The sequence below is a fragment of the Fringilla coelebs genome (assembly GCF_963513975.1).
Source record: "Fringilla coelebs genome assembly, chromosome: 11".
NCBI lineage: Eukaryota > Metazoa > Chordata > Aves > Passeriformes > Fringillidae > Fringilla > Fringilla coelebs.
In genome coordinates this window covers 20,902,150-20,926,641 of record NC_140037.1, presented here as the reverse complement: position 1 = coordinate 20,926,641, position 24,492 = coordinate 20,902,150, and the positions used below count along the sequence as shown (strand labels likewise).

Sequence of the window (24,492 nt, the reverse complement as noted above, 5' to 3'; positions counted from 1 at the left end):
ATTTTGAAACAGAAAATATACACTGAAAACTTGAAGGAATAATCAAAAAGCATTAGGTGTCTGGATGATCAGGAGGACATAAATACCAGCCAGTGTGCCTGGTCACAATGAATCATGTCAGAACATTGTATTTCACCCTTTTTTTTCCAAGGTACCAAAGCTTACTGGGAGAAAAACATGAATTGTCAGAAGTCATCTCGCCTTCTGGATGACTTCTGACACTATTTCACATGACATTTTCAAAACTGAGCTGGGCTGGCAGGTTGTGAGTGAAATAAATACAAGAGATGGGAATAACTCGTTTAGCCACGCTTGAAATCTGTCAGGGGTTCAGTTCCAAAGGCAGACAAGGTGCTGAGAGAATTCCAGGCAAATCCTGCTCCTGATGCTGCTCCATGATTTTATTACAGAAATCATGTGGTAGAAAGAGACTTTAATTGTTATTAATATTTAATTATTAATATTATGGGTAATTATAGCATATTGTATTTTTTTTTCTTGCTATTACCATAGCAATAAAAAAGATTTTTGGGAACAGAATTTAAATTCAGAGAGTCATCTTTGCCCTTTTCTCATTAAACTCTGGGAATTTTTTTACTTTTCAAAGAGCTGTTTACACCTCTGTTCAAATAATTGCCTGAATGAAACACAGGGGAGGAAATGACAGGTAACAGCAAGGCTTTTTCTGGACTCAAAAATGGAGTGTGGAGGTACAATTTCATCTTTTCTGTAATCAGAATTGATGGCATGAGTTTTGTGATTCATTCCAGGCCTACAACTCCTTAACTTTCTGAATTATGTTAAATTTATTTTCTGTCATAATGGAGAACTCTTCACTCTAATCAGCAGAGTGCTCTTCATTAATCACTACATAAAGGATAAATCCAGATTTCCTCATTATTTAGTTAGAATGCAATAACACATAAATGCCATTTATTTGCCATATCCTTTTCAAAATTCAGTGTTTTGTTAAACCTCGTTCAGTGTGTCTGTGGCTGAAACTAAGAAGAAAACCTGATGATAAGAAAGCTTAGAAGCACAATATTGCATGAATAAGAGGTGATTTATTGGAGTCTTTTCATTTTGTTGGTGTAGATGAGGCCATTATTTACATTTTCATGGGGAAAACTTCCTGGGTGTTTGTTGAATGGACCTGTTTAAGATGCTGTGATATTGGAGAAATTCAGTTTAACCAAGTCCAGTTGCTGGTGTCATTTAGAGATTTGGATTTGGGGTGTCCTTCCCTGTGCTCTGCAAATCCACCAGGTCAGGGGGCTCCAGCTCTGTGGGATGAGCTGGAGCTGTGCCAAGGCAAAACTGCAGCTCCACCAGCACAGTTGGTTTGTGCAGCAATATTTCTAGTGCAGATCATCATTTCTCTTTTCTCTTTTTCTTTATTGCTTATTTAAGAGAAATGCAGCTCAGCCCCTTTCCCCAGACAGCTCCACCCTGCTCTGCCCTGGGAGCTCTGCCCCTCTGGCTGCTGACAAAAACTTTTTTCCTACAAAAATCACAGCATCTGTCACAGCTAAACCCCACCAGCTGGCTGAGAAATTAAAATATTTCAGTTAGGAAATAAGTTAGGAAAAATTTAGAAGCCATTTCTGAACACAGATAAAATAATGATGAAGTTGATGGTCTTGTATTAATTGATGCTGATAAAATTACATCAATATGCTGATAAAATACATCAGTAACTGTCCCGGCCTCTGCCTTGATATTTCTGCTGCAGGTGTTTTCTTCATTTTTATTCTTTATTGCGGAGTTTTTAGGGTATGGGTGAAAAGGTTTGTCCTAAAAGAGTATGGGAAATTGTTGATGACTGCTGAGGTCATAACATTTACATGAGGTTGTAATAATTATAGAAAATGATGCAGCAAATGAAGAAATAAGAAATTAAAATCTATAAATTTTTTTGGTTAATGGAGAAACTCCTGACTTCCCAACTAAACTGAAATCTCTGACAATTCCTTTAGAGCTTGGAGCTCTTGAAACTGCCTGCTTTGAGCAATTTTTATTGCCAAGGCTAGCATAAACTGGCCGCTTGTCTCAGTTGACGTTAGTTAAAATAACTTTTCCCATTTGGGATTAGAAGTGTAAATGTGCATATCATTCACTGCAAACCACTTTTAGCTCCTTTGAGTTTTGTTCTTCCCCCAGACATGACAACGTACAGACAGATGTCATCATGATTCATAGCAGGATGGATTTGGGTTAGGATATTTTGAATCCCTCAGAAATAGAACTCAGGGATCTGTTGGGGTAATTCCAGTGGGAAATGGAAGCTGCACCCAAACTGCAGAGCCCTGAGCTCTCTGTGCCTTCTCTCAGCTCTGATTTTGAGGTACATTATCAGTCAGTCCAAACACTCTCCTCAGTAAGGTGCTTGCCTTTGGAAATTGTATATTTATTATTTTTAATAGAGGAATTGCAAAATTATTTTCTCTGCAGATTAGTGTGTGAACTCTCCTGATTGTTGATCTACTTTTTCTACTGTTGAAAGATCTCACGTCTACAGAAGAGTTTTATGCTCACGGTTTGCTTTATGCAGATAATTAAGAAATTGAAAAATCCTCTGTACATAGAAGGGAGTTTCTAATGGCTCTCATCGTGGTACAGAACTAATCTGAACATGAAACTTTGCTATAAACATTCTTAAAATTACATAAAAACCTATATTTCTGTGGCAAAGAAATTGGAGCTGTAGCAATATCCAATCAGCCTGGAGAGAGCACTGCCTGCACTCCCTGAGTGCTTTCTTTAGTAGAAATGTGTCCATATTCAGGGGTGAAGTGAGTGTCTCAGACAAATCATTTCAATTAATGCCAGTTTAAATCACCATTCAAGAACATTATCCTGCAGGAGAATTAACACTGGGTTCATTTACATTATATAATAAAGAATAACTGAGTGAAACCTCTCAGGTAAAAGGATAGGAGTATTTTATATATTATCTTCTTAATGATGATAATTAATAATTATCATCATTAATATGATAATAGTGCCAAGTGGTGACTGCAATGCATGAATTCCAAACTCACATTTGTAGTACAGGATTGTGTTGGAGGGAAATTAAAAGTGAAGGAGAAACTCAGGGAGGCTGAGTGCTCAACTTCCAGGGAGCAAGTGATAATCTTTCTAAAGAACAAAAACTGATGTGACCAGAAGGCATGACATAGGATGATTTTGAGCTGTCAGAATGTACAAAATGAAAAATAATGGCTTAATGCTGGATCTGAGCCCGTGGCATTTTGCTTTAGAGGACACAGAAAACAAAATACAGGCCAATGGCAAGAAGAACTGGTTTTCACTCCAAGCAAAACTATTGCCAGATGAAACTAATTAACTCCATGTTTGTTCCTTCATTAAGCACTTTTCAGAAAGACTCCTGATGGGAGAGAGTGAGGAGAAGAAGACCCTGCTTTATGCTGTCCCTTTTGACTTTTATTGGGAAAAGTGGAGCAGAGAGGAGCAAAGGGAGATCCAAGTATAAGAAAAAAGGAAATGTGAAGTGGTTGTGCCTCCAGTGGGCAGAGCTCTGAAAAGGCAGAGAGTAACAGTCCCAATAGCAATTATCCCTGCCCCTGCCAATCTGAGCCTTGCAGCTCATCAAGTGTGGATCCTGCTGGGAGATTTCTGCAGGTACCTTGATTTATTAAACCTCAAACCACTACCATAATACCTTCATACGTGCTTCTCCCTCTTTTTTGTTTTTCACCAAAGGCAAAGAGACACTATTCTTGGGCTTCTCATGGCTGTTTCATTTTTTACATTTTTCCTTTCCTGCATTTAGCTGGATCCTAACTCACAAATAACAAGATTTCTCACGTTTTCCCCTTCAAGTGAAACATGATCCCCTAGATGAAGGCACCACTTCAAATTTAATTTTGCTGTATGAGACACCCCCAGTCATGTAAAAATCTCCAGGCTTGTTCCAAAATATCTCCTGACCTAATTCAGCTGATCTGCTGGATACCTTATTCAAAGCTAAACACTACTGCACTGGGGAGAAAAGGTGTGATTTTTAACCTGTTTAGCCAAAGTGCCCTGTCATAATTACAGATTTATTAGAAATGAGGGAGAGAGGATGTGTGTAAAGGTCTGGGCAGTCCCACAGGTAGAAATCACAGATGAGAAGTAGACTGAAGTTTTCTATGCTGTTTGAAGGTTTTGTAAGCCACATAAATTTATCTGTGATCAGTTCTCTCCTTCTCTTAATTGTGCAATTACACCCTGAGAGTTTCCCTGGGTTAAAGCCAAATATTTCTGTGTGTCTCTAGGTACAGATGCACAGATATGCTGATACCAAAATACTCTCCAAAGTCAGTTGTTATCTTCTGAGCTTCTGTGTCAGAAAATATAACTCAAACCTAGGCTGGAAAGGAGTTCAAATAACTTAGCCTGCTGTATTCATTTCTGGCTCAATTGAGGGCATTTTCTTTCAAGTCAGTACAACCAAACCAGCATATTGTGAATGCCCTTTCATATTTACTGGAGGGAATTCTGAATGTTATAAATTATGTAGACTGTTGTGCTTTAGCTCCTGTTCTTACCTTTGGCCACTGACTTGTACTTTTTTAGCACCTGAGAAATATTATAGCATTTATTATTTATCATTGCTAATGTCAGAAATAATACCCACTGAACATCTCCTGTGCTAGCTCAGAAAAGAAAGGGCTTGAGGCAGCACCTTACAGCAATTCCTCAGTGAGAAAACCTCTGCTCAGGAGCCCACAGCACCTTTGTAAGACACAGAGAGAATTGTCTTTACAGGCAGAACATTAGGGCTGCTTTAATTTGGCAGTATCAAGTGTATTTACCAGTATTTCTGACAAGCTGGCTTAATAAAGCCTGTTCTCTCAATGCCATTAGTGACTTGGCATTTATCTGGACAGATAATAGTGATAGCTTGCTCCAACAAGCCAGGGTTTGTGTCAGCCTCACTCACTGTAATTGAATCAGAATAAAACCACGAAATCTAAATAAATGTAGCACATTAAACCAAAAGAAAAACAAAGGCTAAAAGTGTGTAACTGATATGAACTGTGGAAAATGTTGCTTATATTATTATTATGATGACAGGTTTTTTTCCCAGTGTGCTAGAAGAATTCCCTAGGCTGGAGAGTGGCGAATTTACATTGTAATGTGGTTATACAAATAATAACACGGCAATTTTATTGCATTTATTCATAAAATATTGTCCTTCCAGTCCTGACTTTGATATTTTTTAAATTGTGTTAAATTCGGGTTTGGATTCATGTTAAGTGAAAAAGTATAAGGAAACTTTGAGCAGCTGAGAAGTCATTGGGGTCTGTTTGAAAGAGGAAGGGACAGGCACATTTGGGCTCTCCTGCCTTGTGACATCCCATGGGAGCTTCCTCCCAAGCAATTTTATTGGCATTTTATCCCACCAAGCCACTCTGCATCTCTTTTTTTAGCAGAATTGGGGATCCTTCAAGTGAATAAAACAAATTAAGGCAAAAGAAATTAGTCCTGACTTCCAGCCTTGTCCTTTCTGGGCTGACCTCAGCAGCTCGTTGTGTTCTGGTTGAGCAGCCTGGCTCCTGCAGGACCACCAGGCTGGAACTTCCTGGGAAGTTGTCTTGCTCTGCTCCTAAATCCCCTGTGACAGCACCAGGGATGCACTGGCTGCGCTGCTGGGGGATTTACTGGGCCAGGCATCTCAGGCAGAAAGGTCAAAAGTCCATCCTAAGCCACTGCAGCAGCACACAGACATGGGTGGGGGTAAGGAAGGGCACAGGGAGGAATTTCTGCCTTTAGCTGTAGTTTGCCATAAACTGAATGATGAGCTGGAGAGAATCCTTTGTGAGTGACTTTTGCGAGACAGAAACGAGAACCACGACCCAGAACCAGCATTTTCATCTTTAAATTATCACTACAAACATGGTAGAGCACCCCCGTTTGTGTTCAGAGGATATATTTATTGTCTGCTCAAATTATTTTATATATTTATATATATATATAATATATATTTATCTGCCTGCTCAAAAAGGTGGCCAGAAATGGTGGCATCAGAGCCTTCTCCCTGAGTGCATGACAAAGACAGAGCTCCTGAAACATGAACCCCAATGGATCCAAACTGAAGGCAATGTTTGAGCAAATATTCTCAGCCTGGAGTCAGAGCTTTTGATCTGCTGGTCGTGGCAGAGAGGGGAAGAAGGAGCTGCCCCCAAAGACATGGAGCATGACTAAGGTAGAATTGCTGAGGTATTTTTGCCTGCCTGTGTGTGTATGTGCATCTCTATTTCCTCACATTCTGCAAGGCTCTGAAATGGTCTGACATGGAGACAGAGCTTTCCTGAGCATCTGTGCTAAATGAACACTGCAAAAGAGGTTTCCCTAGCAACTCAAACCATATGTAATAGCTTAAAATAGCTTTTCTCCAACTCCTAGGATTTCTTAGTGGTTTGCTCACAATTTCCATTTAAATCAAGGTATATTTGCCCTGTTCAAAAAGGTTTTTCATTTTCCCAACTTCCATTAAAATGAACAGGGTTTGAAAATGCTCATTTCTTGCCAGAATGTCTCCCTTCCTCTTGACTTGTAACTTATCAGGTAAACTGAAGCATGGCAAAGGGTGGCAGTGGCTGCCCACTTTCTCAAATGTGTTGCCTTTATTTGCTGTAAAAAAAATTTTATTGGAAATATCCTGGTCTCTACTTATTGCAGTGGGAAGTCCCAGCAGAGCTTGATTTCTGTGATGCCAGTATAATAAGGTAAACTGTGCAACTCTGAAATATAATGGGTCTATCACAGTGTACATGAATTCCACTTTGCAAAGCTGTGTGCAGGCAAATCTGGATGTTTGAAAAGCTTGCTCAGTTCCTGTTGTGTCCCCAGGAAAATGCTCTTTTACACGAGTGAACTGTGGTACCAAGAGCCTGGGTGATAGCTGTCAGGTAATAAACAGGCAACAAATCTGAGACATAACCCATATCTTGATTTTTTTCAGATCCTAGTCATGAGCTAAAAATTTAGGCTGGGAAGCACTTGAATTTGATTGAATCAAATGTTAATATCTGGGTAAGACATCTAGAGTCTTGTCCCAAGGTTTTCAAAATATGGACAACACATCTGAAGGAAGGACCAGGTATCAGCCATTGCTTTCCTTACCACTGAAAATGTTTCTTTGGCCTAAATGGGTTTTAGTGGAGATGTGATGAGGCAAACTTTTTATCCTGTAAGATAGCATGAGAAAACAATGCCTATTTCCTGACAAAACACTTTGCATTCATTTATATGCTCTAGCATATACTTAAACCTGAAATGAAGGTAGGATGTTCCTTTAAATACTTTTAGTTATTCTCTTGTTCCCTGGGAGCAGTGAAATATCCTGACTTGTCCCATAGGATGGAAACAGTTCCTACAATGAAATCAAAGGTGTTTTGAGCTAAGAATTCTTGGATGGGCAGAATCTTTGTGAGGAGCCAGGCTCTCTGGTCTGGTTCTACCTGGTTTAATTTGCTTTGAATTGAGTTTTTACTGTTGAGCATTTGCTTGGAAAAGGAGGGAAGGAGTTGGTCTGGGAGCAGCTTTGCTGTCACAGCAGGGTGGGAATTTCCAGTGCTGGTGTTTGTGTTGATGGAGTCACTGGGAGGGAATCTGATGCCACAGAGGTTAAATTTTGTTTTAGAGATTATTTTCTTTATGTTTATATCCTATAGTTATCTTCAGCTCTTTCTGTGAATCCCAACAGAACTTCAGCTTCATTGTTTAATTTTTCTACCCTGCACACCAACAGGTGCACAACCAGTAAGGCACAGCCTCATTTAATTGCCTGATATAATCATTCTCTAAATGCATTAGGGAATTATTTTATTCTAGCAGAATGAAAGGAGCTAAACCAAACTGGTCTAGATAAGTTGGGCAAATTTAGCTGCTTGATTATAACAAACAAATCCCTTTATTTTTCAATGTGTAGGATTTTAGTAGTTTTCCTCATTACAGTATTCCAAAGTAAACAATTCAGCCACAAACCAAGGGTGAAAAGAAATAGTTTCTTTCTGTTAGGATCCTGCCTGGCTCTAACTTTGAAACCAAAACCTTTTCCCAGAATGTTTCACCAACCATCTCAATTCTTGTTGATCTTTCAGTTGCATAATCTCAGTGGGTCTCTAAAAACTGCTCTGCATCGGTCACATGTGTTTAATCATCTCCTTAACTTTTTCTGGAGACATTAAGAAGTGATTTTAAGAACAGTAATAACTCTTTAAAAAGTCATTTAACAGCTGTCTTTGCTGAGAGCGAGCTCTGTGGAGTGAAAATGAGAAGATAATTGAATCATAAAAAAATTGTTTTGAAATGACTGGAATTGTCCTAGATTGTTAAATTACTATTAAATGGCATTTTTTTCCCTTGCCTGTAATAATTCATCTTTGAAAGCCAGGCTTGTTAAATGTAGGCTTGTAAAATAATGTGTGTTTTCTAGTAAGTCAGATTATTTCTCATTATAGACTTCTTGGTGGGTTGACAGGGTTGGACTTGATGACATCCAGAGCCCCTTTTCAGCTTAAATTTTCCTATGAGTCTACTTATCTAGCTATGAAATAAATATATTGTTAACAAATATCCAGTCCTTCCACAGGGTGAATATAAAATTAGATTCAAAATGCAATTCTTCCCATTCCTTTCATCTTTAGTAACTGTCTCAACCCACTGCAACACCTCATTTTTTTTGCTTTTCAAGTTCGTCAGAAGATGTCATAATAGCAGGTGAGAGTAGGAATACATCCCAAGGATGCCTTTGAGACATTGGGATTCTAATTTCTGTACCAAGAGCTCTTGTATGAGGTCACAGCATTGTTTAGTCAGAATTAATTCATTGGTCACTGTTGGGTGCATTTGCTCTTGGCCTCAAAAGGCCTGCTCCTCTTTGGGAATTACCAGCTGCTGGGAAAAAAAAAAAGGTGATTTTCCTCTTAGATTTTAATCCTTCATAAGATACCACTTACCAAAACTTTATAGATTTTCCACACTTAGCAAAACTTAGGTATCAAATTTTCTTGCTTACCCCCAGCTACCCTATTTCAACCAGTTGTGAGTGAATTTCCATAAATAATGTCACTTCTGACCCCTCTCAAATCAGCTACAAACATCTTAAACAATCCAGTTTCAACTCATGCTTTGACTTTTAGCTAAAGATCATTGTTAGAAGAAAATTAGTTTTTGATTGTCCTTGAGGTAACAAGGGAGCATTTAGCTTGTCCGTTGCAGGCTTGCAGAAAATCATCTTTTTAAAACATGCTGCTGGAATTGATATTAAATTGTTATAAATGCTATGGAAACTGAAAAATTCTCCACAAGACACAAACTTAATTTTTTTCCCTTGTTGCTACTTCTTGCCAAATTATACAGTGTAAAATTCATATAATTATTATTTCTAAGCGCTGAGAAATAAAACTTAAGTCAGAGAGAATTTGCCAAGAAGAACATGTCAAAGTAAACTGAAGTGCCTCATTAACAGCTTTTACTAGAAATTATGGAGGACAGGAGAGAAATAGCTGTCATGTATACCTTGAACATAAGAGTATTATTTTTCAGTGGGTTATACCAGACAGTGCAAAGTTCTGCCTCCAGGACTGTCTGGAGTAACCCATTTTGGAACAAGGGTGAAACTGGTTTGAAATCATGCTATTAAATGATCAATGGCAAATGGCATGAAATTATCAGTGGTGTTAAATTATCACTGACAAATAGGAAGGTAAATCAAACTGGGTTCCTAAGGAACTTAGCCCAGAAGCTCCTCTAAATCTTCTCATAAATTTTCCAAATTAATTGAAAAAAATGAAGAGAAATCTTTGATATTATATTTTACAATTGGAGATCAAGCTGAGAAGAGCTGCATGTATGGTGGGGTATTGGATCAGAACTGAATATTAAATCACTAAATCAGGGTTATAAAATCAGAACTGAATACTAGCTCAGCCAGCTGGAGACGTTAGCTGATAAACACAAGATGGAATTTATTTGTGCAAAGCGCTGGTTTGGGGAACAAATAACTGCAAAAATGTACAGATGGTTTGGGAACAGGTCTCTGGTACAGAGGCAGGAGTTCCACATGAATCACAAGGCAACAGCACCACATTGTTGATAAGAGAAAAACAACTACTGAGGACATTCAAACAGATTTGAGTCAGGATGACACAGAAGGAATCCAGCTCTCCACTAGGACTGCCAGATCCAACAGGAGCACATCCAGCTCTGCCCACTGAGCTCTGAGTCCAGACAGACCTGCTGGGCACAGGCAATGAAGTATCACGATATATTCCTGTCAGGGTAGGAATTCTGGCACCAGACTGCACAAACTGCAGCTCTTTAGACTTGAAACAATTTTCAAACATAAGCAAAAGGGTGTCAAGAAGGAAAGTGTGGCAATAAGAAGAATAAGGAGAACAATATATATATATTATACAATGTGTGTGTGTGTGTGTGTATATATATGTGTGTGTGTATGTATATATGTATATATTTATGTGTGTATATATATATACACACTGATGGGGAAGGACCAATGCTTTAAAGAGCTTAAATTGTACTGTAGACAAGCAAAGAAGCACCTAAACCTATTGGTCCAGCTTTCTGACTTGAAATGCTGTCTGACATGTCCAGAATTCCTTATCATGCTTCTAAAATACTTATTGGCTAAACTTAAGATTTTTTGAAACTTTCTTTCAAAATGCTGGAGGTTCAGTGAAAATAAAATTGGAGGAGTTCTGTTTTAAAAAATAAAGACTGCCATGATGTGAGGCTAGGAATTGTCATTTCTAAACTTTACCCTGGGCATCAGAGAGGAACTGAATTCTTACCCATGGCAGGGAAGCAGTGTGGTGATGTCCCCCCCTCTATCACCTTCTCTGCCCAGGGCACATCTCAGTCCTCACTTTCACTGCTGCCTTGGGGTGCATTGTCAGTCATTCCTGGGCTCCACTGGTTTTTTGGGTACCCAGAATTTCACTTGCAGTGCCAAAAGCCCTCTCAGTCTGGTTTAAACAGTGGCTTCACAAGATAACTCATAACTTCCATTTTCACCAGGAAAATGATCACCTGTTCTTCTTTATTTCACACTGGAATGGGAGCCAAGGCTGTCATCTGCTACTGGAGGTAAAAGCAGAACTCAAAGGAAAACTCCCAGTTAGGGGACAACAACTGAAATAGTCATGTACACGTGTGTGTGTTTATGTGTATGTCAGAGACAGTGAAGAAAATAGTCTGATAGTTATTTCCATATGTCTGCCAGATCCAAAAGAAATGTGAATTTTCAAGTTTTAGCATGAGCTATCAAAATAGCTGTATATCAAAAATAGCCACCACAGAAAAGGATTGCCTTTGGGAGGAGGTGCCTCCCAAGTATCTGTTTCCATGTGCATCAGCAGTGACTGTTTGGATTACAACATCAAAAGATACTATTAGAATTAATTAGAAATATATTTTGCCTCATGTGGGAAATTAGAAAACATTTGTCCTAGAATTTGTCCCAAGCTAGAGCTTGTCAGCAATTTTTCAGCCACATAATTAGAAAAAAAAGATGCAGAAGAGAAAAATGGTGAATGGATGCTACATTTACTATTGAAATCCAAGTGCCTTTGGGCAACTAGGAAATACTTAAGCAGCACACAAGGTCTGCAATAGCACACTTGTGGAATCACAAACCTGGCAGGCATGCAGGAAGGGATGTGGTAATGTGGCAGAATGCTCATAACTGCTGGGCACAGTGCTCTCTTGGAGAAGTCAATATCTGTGAGCCCAGAAATTATTAAGAGAAGTAGTTGAAGCAATTGAATATCAAAATTGTTCTTTTTAGGAGGTTTCAGTGCTTTGTCTGTGCATGCACATGTGTGTCCATGGGTGCACACAAAGTTTCTGTTGGCTGTCAAGATCTAACAATGAAATCCTCCCAGTGTGTGCTGCTGTCTCTGCATCCCTTTCTTTGCAAGGAATGGGAATGCTTCCTGTTTCCCCTGGCAGAGGAGCCTGAAGATTCCAGCAGGACAGGTCAGAGATGCCAGGCAGATCAGAGCAGCTCCAGTGCTCAGCTCCACCAGCCCTGCCTGCCGAACACCCACAGGTTGTTTCCCATGGGCTCTTACAGAGCTCACTTCAGCTCTTCTCTAAGCCAAACCTGAAATCTCTGGAGGTGTTTTCCCTTCCTAGGCATGGCCACATTCCACAGGTTCAGCTCGCTGATCGCCCCAGTAACATCAGAAAATGCTGCATTGGGAAATGCACTCTACAAATATAAACCTTGGTGGTTCTGCAGACTTCAGCTGGTTACTCTCTTTCTCACCCATGCAGAAGTCCCAGTCCTCATGTGAGGAGCAGATTGGTGAGAATCAGATGAGGTCAGTACATAAAGGTTATCTGCTCTTTATCTTTTTTTCCAAACTGCAGATGTGACTTCCATGAGGATCTCAGAGCAGCAGGGCCCATCATTTTAGATGCTCCTGTTTGAGCAGGTTCCCTGAGCAGCACTGGACCAGAGAGCCCCCAGGATGCTGAGAGGCTTTCCTTACCCCTGTGCCAATAAACCATTTATTTATGGCCCAAAATGTATTGGTTGACCACACATTAACTGGTTATGATTAGAACAAAACTCATGAGTTTTAATCCCTGGAGCCTCATTACTTTGTCACTTGTCCTGGGATATAATTCAGGAGCAAGCCCATGGACCAGAAGGGTTTCTTTAATTCTTGCACTATTGAATTTGGGGACAGGAATACCAAAATGGATTGAAGAAAGCAGAAATAAGTGTATTGATGATCATGTATGGAACTGTGGTTTGGTACTTTCTTATTTAACTTTCCTCCTCAGTAACCAACCCTTATTTCATCAAACCCCAGGGCACTCTGTCCAGCACTGACAGCATTCAGTTCTGAGGTTTGAGAGAAAGAAAACTCAAGTTTTTCTGAAGAAATTCAGAATATTGTTTTTACATTTCCAAGTTTTCCATGGGAAGCATTAAACTCTTAGTAGAAACTGCTTTCATATTCTGCTAAGGGTTGAGGTATTGGCCAGATTCCCTTTCCTTTTCTACTATTTTGGATGTCCATGTGACACTCAGCAGAGTCCTCCTTTAGATGCACCTAAAAATGGAACTTCTCCAGGCAGAGGAAAATCCACTGGTTCAGAGAGAGCTGCTATGAAAGTACAGAGCTTTTGTGGTCTAAAAGGCAAATTTGTCTTTGGTGTGGGTGTGAAATTTGGTGTATTGACATTTGAAATACCTGCACAGCTCCTGCTGTGGTGGCTCTGGCAGTGTGAGAACGTGGGCCCAGGGGATCCTGCAGAAACCTGATTTTTGTGTGTGTTGATCACCAGCAGAGCCCATTAATTACCATTAACTGGGACTACCTGGAATTTCTAAAGGGAGAGGGGACCTGGAATGATGTAAAGGCACAACTTCAAAGATGAAACATTGAGATGAGACAGATGAGACATTGCTTTGGAGAGATGAAAATATATCCAGCTATCAGTACCTACATCCTAGATTTAGGTAGATGTAGGCATAAGGCTGCTTCTCCTTATTTCTTCTCAGTATCTCATTTCTACACAAACAATTCATGTATTAATTAATGTGTGGCCTGCCCTGGATGCTGTAGGGGAAGGGAACAGTGCTTTATCAATGATTTCTGTTGACACATATTTAAGAAATTTAAGCTATGTTGTCCTTAATTGTCAGTTTTATTTTCTTGAAATAAATTTTAATTATAGAGAAACTCATAGCCATGAATCACTTTATAAACAATTGATTACCAATTCAGCTTTTTAAGGTGTATGTTAAAATAGATTTTAATCTACAACATGCAATGATGGCTTTTACTGAAATCTTAAAGAAACCCTTTAAACTTATTTGACTATAACAATATATGATATATGCAGTTCCAAACTATCCTAAAAGCTGCAACTTCAAACAGCTCAAGAGCAGAACTTTAATTGGAATGGATAGGAAGGTACAAAACTTCAGGAGGTCTTAGCAGAAACTTTATATATAGCTGGAGAAAATGTCACATCTTATTTTAGAAGGCAGTGGTTTATTACCTCCCAAACTGAACTCCTTCTTCTTTTTACCTCCTTCTTCACATGGTGTAGAATCTTATTTGGATGAACAAGTGTTCCTTATTTTCTTCAAATTAAATCAATTTTCCTTCTAAGGTGTGTCTAAAATCATCTCTTTTTTCCCCAGGAAATTTGTGCTATCATTTGAAATGTTGTACTAAGGGTCTGCTGCTTCCCCGTTCCAAACCACCACCCTTGGAAACACTCAGAACTCCCACAGTCCTTCCTCAGTGCTTTTATTCTGTCATGATTTTATATGGTACCTATTGACTACTGGGACTGGTTTCCAAGTGACATTTTGGAATGCAGTTTTTGCTGTTCCATCTGCAGATGTTCCCCACAGCAGATGCACAACTTGAAAAATAATAACTGCTAAAAATATGCAAGCTGTCAGCTTGGTTTTTACTGAGAGAACTGTAACTTCAAGTGAGATAAATTTGTATTTAAATGCAATGTAACACATTTAAATTATGTCCAAAGACTGATAGCAATCTGATCAAACAGTGCAAATAATCATATCATAAATGTTTGATTTGAATCCAAGGTGGGGAAAGGTGGGGTAAAAATGTTGCTGGATAAGCTAAAAATACTGACATGAGTTTTGAAAAAGAAAACATAAAAAGCCTTAATTAAATAAGTGGTATTGACATTGTATTCTTTGTTATTCACAACTTAAAAATAGCTCTTCCTTTATGCTTACACCTTTAAGCTCTCATAGCTGTAATGTTTTTTCACCTGACCTTGCAGAAAAGATTTGTCTTAGCCTACTAAAGAAGCTGTGAAAGTACTGGGATTTCAAACAAACCTCTAAACAAGCAAAGAATGATGCTTCCTTTCCACTCAGTTCAAGGTTAATTTTACTTGCCAGGAAGACAGCAAAAGAAAATCAGTGAGAAATTTGAGAGATCAATGGCAACCACAGAGCCCCTGCACCTCCAGCAGCTCCCATTTGTCAAAGTTGCACCCATTGATAAAGTCAGAATGAGGACAGGATGTCAGGAGGATCTTTTTTCATTGTACTCACACGTAATAAATCAAGAGAAGAAATTGATATGCTGAGAATGTTGATCGAGCAAATTTGACAAACTGGCAGATTGTATGCATATGGAAGAGTTATGGAAGGATATACCTTAAGCAAAGATCACAATTTCATGACAATGTTTCTGTTCATTTTCCTGATGCAGAAGTGCTCCTTCTCCTCTGAGTGTGGGTGTGCACAGACATAAAGTGAGATTAATGCAGTAAGGAACTCTGGCTGAAAACAAAGACAGTTTTAGGCAATAACTCGGAAACAAGTCTGCCTTTCCAAGCGCAGACTTGAAAACTCCTACCTCTCTGCAGATTCATCTGCATTTTGTTCTGTGACCATCTGCAGCGCCTGTGTGCTTTTACTTGGATCTTCTTTGCCAGAGTTGTCCTGGGCGCTGCTCTTGGGGCTCTCCTCGCTGGAGCGCAGCTGCTCGATGAGGTTCTGCTGGTGCCAGCTGTGGATGGAGCGGTGGTGCCCCGGCGTCGGGCCCGGCACGGGGGCCAGGATGTTGTGGTGCACGGGGCTGCTGTTCTTCTTCAGCCCATTTCTGTCCCGAGAGTGGCTCTTCAACCTGTTCTGCACCGGAGTGCCCCTGTGCTCGTACCCTTCCTGCTGGTGGCAGCCCCCGGAGCCGGCGGAGCCCTGCGAGGGGTGGCTGAACCACCTCCAGCGCAGCCTCAGGATCTGCTTCACATCAAACTCTTTCTTTCCAGACACTGACATTTTTATTTTTTTTTTTCCAGAGAGGTATAAAAAAGAAAAAAAAAAGACAAAAAGCCTGCTCTTTCAGGAAGGAAATGGATTCTTTGTTATCTCTTCTGTTTCAACTCCTCTTCTTAAGGAAAGGCAACAGAAGAACAAATACCGGCAGCTCTCTCGCTCTCTCTTCTGATTAATGCACCGCGAGCTCTCGCCGGCGATGCTGAGCTGCTGTTAGCTGTATAGGTGGGAATCCATACTGACAGGATGATGAGGTCAGACCTTAAACAAGTAAATCAGCTTAGCACAGGAAAGCAGCAACCATAACACTCCCCAGCTGCCTGGCTTACACACTCGCAGCTCCACAGCGCGGCTCCCGATTTATAACCCAGCCTCACATGATCCTCAGGGAGCCCGAGCCGCAACTTAAGATGCAGGGAAGCACGCACAGATAGAGTGACAAGACTTTCTATCTATCTCACGGCGTTCCCCATCGAGCCTGCTGATCAGCAATGCTGCTTTTCACGGGAGATGCAGGGAGGATGCTCCAGGCGGGTTTTTGGTGGCGATTCGCTGCGAAACTCTCCCGCGGCTCCTTAAGGGGCTGCGTTTGTTTGTCTTGCTGTGTAAAATTCCTACAAATGGCCTCGGTGTGGTAGCACTTACCTAAAGGAGAGGCGGCCTTTGGATGCATGCTGCAGGGCTGGCCGGGTTTTCTCACCGCCGGATGGGTTTCTCCATAAAATTGCAGGGCTAGGAGAGGAGAGGGAGGGAGGGAGCTCGGGAAAATCGGAGATGTGCTCCCTGGATGTGTGGCAAGCACAGTTTCCTGGCTAAGTGCCTGTGTAAACAGCCTTTCCCATCCTGCTCTTGATTTCTCACGGACAGTGAAACACTCGTGGGGGTTTTTTTGAAAACACCTTTCTTTGCTTTCTTTTGGTGGCGTGCGCCGTAACGCGTTTTCAGCAATTTAACAGGGGAGAGGTTTTCATTCCCATCCCTTGGTTGCCAGGCAGGGCTGTGAGAACTGTCCCCTGCGTGGTTTGAAATAGTGTACACAGAATGTTTTCATGTGCAAATTGAAAAGAAATGAATGGACTGGATTTTTTTTTAATGCTATATTCTCCCAGGTTGGCTACTGATGGTCTGTAAGCAGTGTGCAGAAATAGAGAAAGCTGTAACACAAAGTCAGCAGAACATGATTCAGAGAGGACCCCTCTCTTACACACCTCTCCTCTCAGACCTTCTGACATTAATTTCATTTTTCTCTGTTTTTTCTGTGAGTTTTCTTCCTTTTTTTTTTACCAAAATTCTATGATGGGACATTGAACATTCAAATAAAATCTGCTTTTTTATTATTTTGGACTTCATATAATACAAGCAAAGAAATGTGAAGTAGAGTTTAAAAAAAACAGAAGAAGAAGAAAAAGCAAAATGAGTGGATAGGCCTAAGGAATTTGCAGTTTTTATGCTGGGCTCTCCTGCTCCTGTCCTATTCATGGTATTCAAGCAAAGGATGTGCAGCATCACGGGCTGGATGCATGTGAGAGAAATTAGAGGATGAGTGAAGAACTTGTCAAAATAATTGAAAGAACTTTTCCTATCTAGATCCATAGAGGGAAAGACTTTGTACAAAAGAAAACCTGAGTGAAAGGCTTGGCCATAAAAGGCAGAGAGGAAGGAGCTGAGGGAAGATTTGACAGACGTAGCCAATGCATGTTTGTTGCTATAGAGAACATTGAGGCTGAGCTGCTGCAATTAAATGTACATTAACAAAATTCCCTTTGAGATCTTCTAGGAATAGAGAGAAGCTAGAAAACTTATTCAACTTCTAATAAATTATGTTAAGAAGAAGGTGTATTAAGGCCTTAAAGTGCATTTAATAAGGGGGTTCAAGTCAAGCTTGTTGAGGATATGATATAATAAAGAAGCTGCTATCAAACTTCAGGGATATCAGATTTATAGACAGGGAAAAGGCTGGGCATTGAGCAGGAGAGATTATTGCATATCCAGAAGTCAATTTATGATGTTTTCACACTTCATTGATGACCTTTTACAGCAATGTAAAACTTTCCAAAGTCCCAAGTGTTTCAGGCATTTTTTTCACGCATTACAAGAAAAATGTATATAATATTAAATATTAAATTTTCAGTGTAATGTTTCAATATTGAAACAGATATTCAATATCATGTTCCTTGACTTCTCAGTTTCAGCCTGCACACCTAAGGATGTTTTTCTTTTCAATTTCACACAAGTAATGAGACTCAGTGGCATCTCTATATATTCCTGAGGATTGCCTACATGGCAGTTTGACATCTATTTCAGGGAGGGAGTCTCTACATACCAAGTTAATGAAATAAATTATGATGAAATCTTGTAGAGGTGGACAGAGAACACGGTTTCTTGCTGCTCTTTAATCAGGTCATTGAGCTATCTCAGCAGCTTTGTCAGCTCCTCTTAGCAACAGCTCTGATACATTTAATCCATATTTTTCCACCATGTCACAAAGCTTCTGTCGGTTTTCTCCCCCTAAATCTCTTTTGCTGAAGTCATCCCTGCTCTGAGATATCATCAAGAGCATATTCCTTGCATTTTACTGGGGAATGTACAAGCAGCACTTCTGCTTGTGCATTACTCCTGTTCCTGCCAACTCAGTACAGGTTTCAGCAGATGTAGGGAATCTAGCTAAAATTAAAATAGTCAAAACTGGACATTTGCTGAGGAGACCATCTTGCTCAGAAAGTCAGCTTGAGTCAGCACAGGATATGTTTCACGTGGGGCATAAGGAGATTATTTTTTTACAGAGCTTGTTAGTGTTCTGGCTAAAATTTCAGTGTGCTGTACCAGGTGAACATAAGTGATTTGATAACCTAAAATTTCAGCCCTGAAATTATTGGATGTGTGGCATATATGTGTATAACCCTGGGGGAGCACTATGCCAAGTACCTGCTTGTCACCATTTTCATTTATCTTCTGGTGAGAAAATTAGTTCTCTTTAACCTGAATGCAACGAGTGTTTACTTCTGGGTGGTTTCTTTCTTAACCTCTCACATACTTTTAGGGGTGATTTGGTTCAACCTTCTAAATGAGAAAAGAGACAAGATATAAGATTTTTCTGTTGTAACAAGCCCTAATTTACGGCCTTTGGTCTCATTTAGATGAACAACCCCATAACAGCATTATTCCTTCCCCTCGTGGCTGGAAATCCCCAAAGAACAGGATTTCCTAGGACCACAGCAAGTCCAGCCAGGGCTGCCAAGAGGGTCAGGCAGGTGGAGCAGAGGATGGATGAGGAGATGCAGCTGCAGCAGGATCTGTTCAGCCTCATGAAGAAAAGGCTGAGGGGCATTTTGGTGCTGCCTGGTGGGAGAGCAGAGCCAGGATCAGGCTGTGCCAGAGGAGCCACGGACAGCGCTGGGGACAGCAGGCACGTGTTGGGCATGGAGATGTCAGGAAAACTTTCTGCCTGTGAGGGGGATCAGGGAGGTGGGAGGAGGCTGCCAAGAGAGGCTGTGGCATCTCCTTCCTCAGGGAAAGTGAGACCCACTGAGGGTGGGCAGCCCTGGCACAGGTGCCCAAAGAAACTGTGGCTGCCCCTGGATCCCTGGCAGTGCCCAAGGCCAGGGCTGGGAGCAGCCTGGGACAGGGGAAGGTGTCCCTGCCATGGCAGGGTGGCTCTGGATGGGCTTTGAGGTCCCTCCAACCCAAAGCAGTGTGGGATTCTCTGCTGCCAAGTGGATCTGTGTCACTGCTCCAACCGGGCTTGCTCCGAGTGGGAGATCAGCCTGGATGAGCTCCAGAGGTCCCTCCCGAGCTCTTCTGTGCCTGTGTGACATGCCAGGGACTCTTTGATGTCTTTATCTCGTGGCTGTGGTAGAGCCAAGTACAGTTCATGTAGCTGGGAGGAACAAATCCATCTCCAGAAATCTGCCCTGCAGTCCTGCAGCAAAGCATCACTGCCTGCAGGGCTGAGCCTGGCCAGCTGCTCCTACCTGGGGAGGCTGGGGGAAAAAAAACTCTTTATCCACAAAAAACACTCCATCCCAGCCAGGGCATACAGGTTTGGAGAAAGGTCTTTGCTCCCATTAGGAAAACACATTAAATTTTATGGTAGACTGGCACCCAGCAGGAAACTGAGAACGATTTTTAAAGGTTTGTATAAATATGTTGAACTTGCAGATCATTTGAATGATGTGTATTAAAAACCTAAATAGGGGTTTGGTAATCATTTTAAGATTACATGTGTGAATACCTGATGCACCGCCTGATTTAGGAAATTACAAAAGCACTTTGGTCATAATATACCTATAAAAAGAAATTGACAATTTTGTCACAAAATCATGCTTTAAATAGCCCTCAAAAATGACTTTTAGCTACAGCTGCCTCCCAAGTTCATCTGCCACCAAAGCACTTAAGAGAAAGGGGTTTTGTAATGTATTTCAAAATGTCTGAATTAATAACTCAGTAATTTCTTTGCAAATTGAAGGCACGAGGAATATACCCATACAGTTATGAAAAGTTTATTCTCTTCTCAATAGAGACACCAAAAATTATTTTTTTTCTTCTTCTTTTTGGCCTCATCCTGATAGTACAGTGCATGTATGGAGAGACTGTTAGAAAAAAAATATCTCTCTGATCCAACAAACCTAGACAAGAGTAATAAAAAGAGGAATCATCCACCTTTCTTGTAAAATAATCCCATAAAAATACCACTTGTGGAGTCTGTAGGCAGGAGTATTGCAAGGACTAGGTTAGTAGCAAGAGCTGGTAAAGTAGCTCTTTGCTGGATATGAGACAGACCATTAAAAAAATTGAATTTTTTTATTAAAGTCAAGGATAGCTTTGGAGCAGAGTTCTTCAGTGCCAGGTAACTGAGTCAAATAGGGGGAAATCTGCATGGGCTGAATGAGACAATCAGAAAGCACAAAAAGTGAAGAATGTTTTCTCATATTTTTGAAGACATTTTTTGTCTCCTGTGATATTACATTATTTAGAAAGTCAAGTTAATTACTCGTATCAATATTGTTTACAGAGTTTGCACGGGGGGGGGAGCAACAAAATAAGTTTCACATGTGCACAGATTGTTGCTAACTAAACCAAGCCCTATTTAAAAACTGTTCCCTCTGTGCCCAAGCTGTGCTCCACAGCACACTTTGTGTGCTCAGCACTTCCACTGCAGATCAGGCCAGATACAGAGAACAAGAAGCTGAATATTTTTATTACCCTGTTTTGAAAAATAATGCTAAAAGAACTGCCATTAGTCCATCCTTTGTGCGAGAGACAGGCCAGGAAACATCTGCATAGCACAGCAGCAGCATTCAGGAGTCAGAGCTAAGGGGAAGGGAACAGGACAAAACCCAAAACAAATAGCTCCATTTAAAATCTGCAGGAAAGCTCCTGCTTTCTTTTCAAAGGAAACTTTCAATGCCACAGTCTCAAATCAGTTAAGGACAGTCAGTGGCTTCCCATGCTCCCCACTCAAGGAGGCAGGAGAGATGATCCACTTTAGAGAAGGTGTTGACACATTTAAACACAATTGCTTCCTCAAATAACTGGGAGCTATCCTACAGATTGCAACCCACCTACAAAGCCCTGTGCCAAAATAGGATAAAAATCACAGCATTCCCACAGGATCCAAGGGAAAAAGCATGTGAGACATGAGCCTGGTATGAGTAAGTCTGACTAAGATCTTGAAAAAGAGTGGCAGTGCTGACACCCTCAAAATGGAACCAGAATATTGGAGTGGAATAAGAAACAGCAAATGTTCAGAAGGGTCTCCCATGGACAAGGGCTTGAAAGTGATGCCACCAATGCAGCAAAACTAAAACTCAAACTCACAACTTGAAACACCTGTCACAGGTCAAGAACAAGATATAAAAGAATGGAAAAAAATGTGGATTGATGAAAAGACATGTAAAAATTATTTGTACTGAGTTTTATTCCTGTAAACTCTCTTCAGTTTCTCAGCATCTTTCTCGTGCTGGTGGGGCAGGGTTGTGCAAACCTGGCAGTACTTACTAAAGGTGACTGCTGCTTACCTAGTAACCACTAGTAAATTACTAGTAACTACCAGTAAGTAGTAGAATTGTAGCTGCAACTTGCATTTATCACATGAAACAGATGGATTAAACAAGCATATGACGGCTTGTATTCCACAAATGTAAAAGGATGACAGTAGTCAGGTTCCTGCAGAAATATACTGGAATTTTCTGCCCTCTCAGTGATAACAACAGCCCCTCTTTAACCCCCAATGATTACTGCTGGAGATACAGGAGTATGGAAAGGATCTGGCATACCTTCAACAAAGCCAGTATGTGGATTTGACACTTGTCAGTACAGCTCTGTATCATTTCCCATCTGAAAGCCTTGGCAGAGCAAGGACTTATGCCCAAGGTCAGTCTTCTCTGGGAAGTCTTTTTAATGTGACTCTTGTTCATTCTCTCTTAAAAAGTAACAAATGGCACCTTTAGTTGCAGGAGAGGGGGATCCTGGAGGCAGCTGTATTTCTGTGCACTGTAGGATGTGATGGCTCTTAGGAGTGTTTAGGTTTTAATCTCACAAATGTGTTCTGAGGCTCGTGAAAGGTGATGTACGTCAATAAAGCCTCCTAAAATATGTAGTCCTGCATCTCCCCTGAATCCCTGGTTTCAGGGCTTGGGGAGCTCTTCAATTATTCCTGGGAAAATGAGCAGCCTGGGGCAGGTTTTGGAGAGCTCTGAGACAATTGCTTGGTGTCTTGCTCCTGAATAACTTCTCTGAGGTGCTCACACTGACTGGAGCTCGGGCACGCAGCCCAGCTCCCACCAGCTGGGATTTTGTCTCTGCAAGGGTGCAAAGAGGAATTCTGGAGCAGCAGCTGCTTTGCTTTTGCAGCAACAAGGGAGCAGTGTCATTTCTTACAAGCTGAGGCTCCTGCTGCTAGGGTTTGGTACCATAACAATCCATCAACCTTCACTTTCCCTCCCAGCCGTCATCACTTCTCCTACCAATTTTCCCAGAGGTTTATCTCTCCTTTGTGATTCCATAAGAATGCAGGGGACAGAATAATTTTTAAAATCACATGTTCAAAAGCATCATAGTCAAAGCTCATCTGAAAAAGTGCTGTGAACCAATATCCTTGTCAGCAACCTGTCTTCAGCACCCTGACACCACTGCTTTGCTCGTGTGGCCTGTAAAAGCACACAATAACTCAATTTTTACTTTGACAAAACGCCATCCAGATCCACATCACAATATTATTGTTGTTCAGCCTGGCTCTAGCTGCTGTCAGCTGCCAAAACACCTTGAGGCTGCACTTTCACTGTGTGATACCAGCCTGGAATATAAAAATACAGAACTACATTTAAAGCACTCAAGTCCTATCCTTCTCATGCAAAAATAATCTTTGGTTCTTTCATGTTTGCAGTTTTTAGAGTAGAGAGACTCAGCATTTCTATTTTGGTGTGTAAGGAATTTTTAGTGTTTTCGTATTTTCTGGGGGAAAAAAGAGATGTACATGTAAGTACTGTACCATAAGGTGAAATCTGGGAATTGATAGGAAAATAGAATGTGTTTTCTCTTCATATCTATTTATTAGCAATAAAATGGTACTGAACAACATAGTGATTATATTTGCAAGTGATAGCAAATTTCAGGGAGAGAGGGATAGCACGAAACCTCTGAAATCACAGATTACTGAATCTAACATACAGCATTCTGAGACAAAGCCTGTTAATGACAGATTCCCAAAGGGCCAGAGATGCACAGCCTGCTGAAGAGAAACAGAAGGACAGAAACCAGCACATTAAATCTGACTATTTAGCATAAAATGGCTGAAAAATCCAGTTATGGCCTAGGACAGGGGTGTGATTGAGAATATCACCTCTTTTTTAGTGTAAATTATGCTGGTTTAATTTTTTCAGAACTTCACCAGCAATCTTATTTGATACAGCTCCTTATCTCTTCATCTTGCCCCTGAGTTTTGCTGTGATTTGTGGCTGCCCAAACCCCAGTGATGTGAGAGGAGCTCCTGTAGGTGTGACAGAGTTTCAGTGTTAAAAGCTGCAGACAAAAGCTTTAAGTCCATTTCCAGTTTCCCACCCAGTTTGGGGTGTTTGAGGGGGTGCAGCTGCTCATGGCTGGAAGGGGGCAGCTCTCCAGCCCCGAGCTGGGCAGCAGGAATTTCTGGTGCTTGGGTGAAAATGTCAAGAGGCACCATTTCCTGAAAGGTCCTCTGGTGATCTGCAGAAATCAGTGCAGGACAGAAATCCCCATCACTGCTGGGTGCTTGTGCTCTGATGAGATCTGGCAAAGGAAAGTGGCTCTTTTGTCTTTGATTAAGGAAAATACTTGCAGCTGCATACATTAACTATAGAAATTCTATAGCAAGGACAGCTCTGCTGTAATAAATTAAATCATTTTGCAAGTACACTACCAGGAAACTGTTTCAGCAGAAATTAAGGGTAGCAAGCCTCCTGAAATTAGGCTTCTGCTGAAATAAATTGGTAATATCCAACTAATAAAGTTCAGCATATGTCACAAATGAGAGAGATGCTCTCGGCTGATAGTGTCAATTTAAAAGGCTGTTTGCATCAAATCATTTTGAGGTCTCAATTTGCACACCAGGGGTTATAAAGAACTTTAACTTTACTTTAGAACACATATTGAGTTGTTTGGCACAGTTGGATTGACAGTGTGTGGCATTAATTTCC

The 24,492-nt window shown here is 40.8% G+C and overlaps 1 protein-coding gene across 1 annotated transcript in view; it reads right to left on the bottom strand.

The window, feature by feature from the left end:
• Nucleotides 1-15,838, bottom strand: part of KLHL4 (kelch like family member 4) — a 36,169-nt gene extending 20,331 nt beyond the window's left edge. Inside the window, exon 1 of the mRNA XM_084213008.1 lies at nt 15,405-15,838. Coding sequence (XP_084069134.1) covers nt 15,405-15,826 — 422 coding nt within the window. The 5' untranslated portion in view covers nt 15,827-15,838. The remainder of the gene's footprint in view (nt 1-15,404) is intronic.
• Between the last annotated feature and the right edge of the window lie 8,654 nt (nt 15,839-24,492).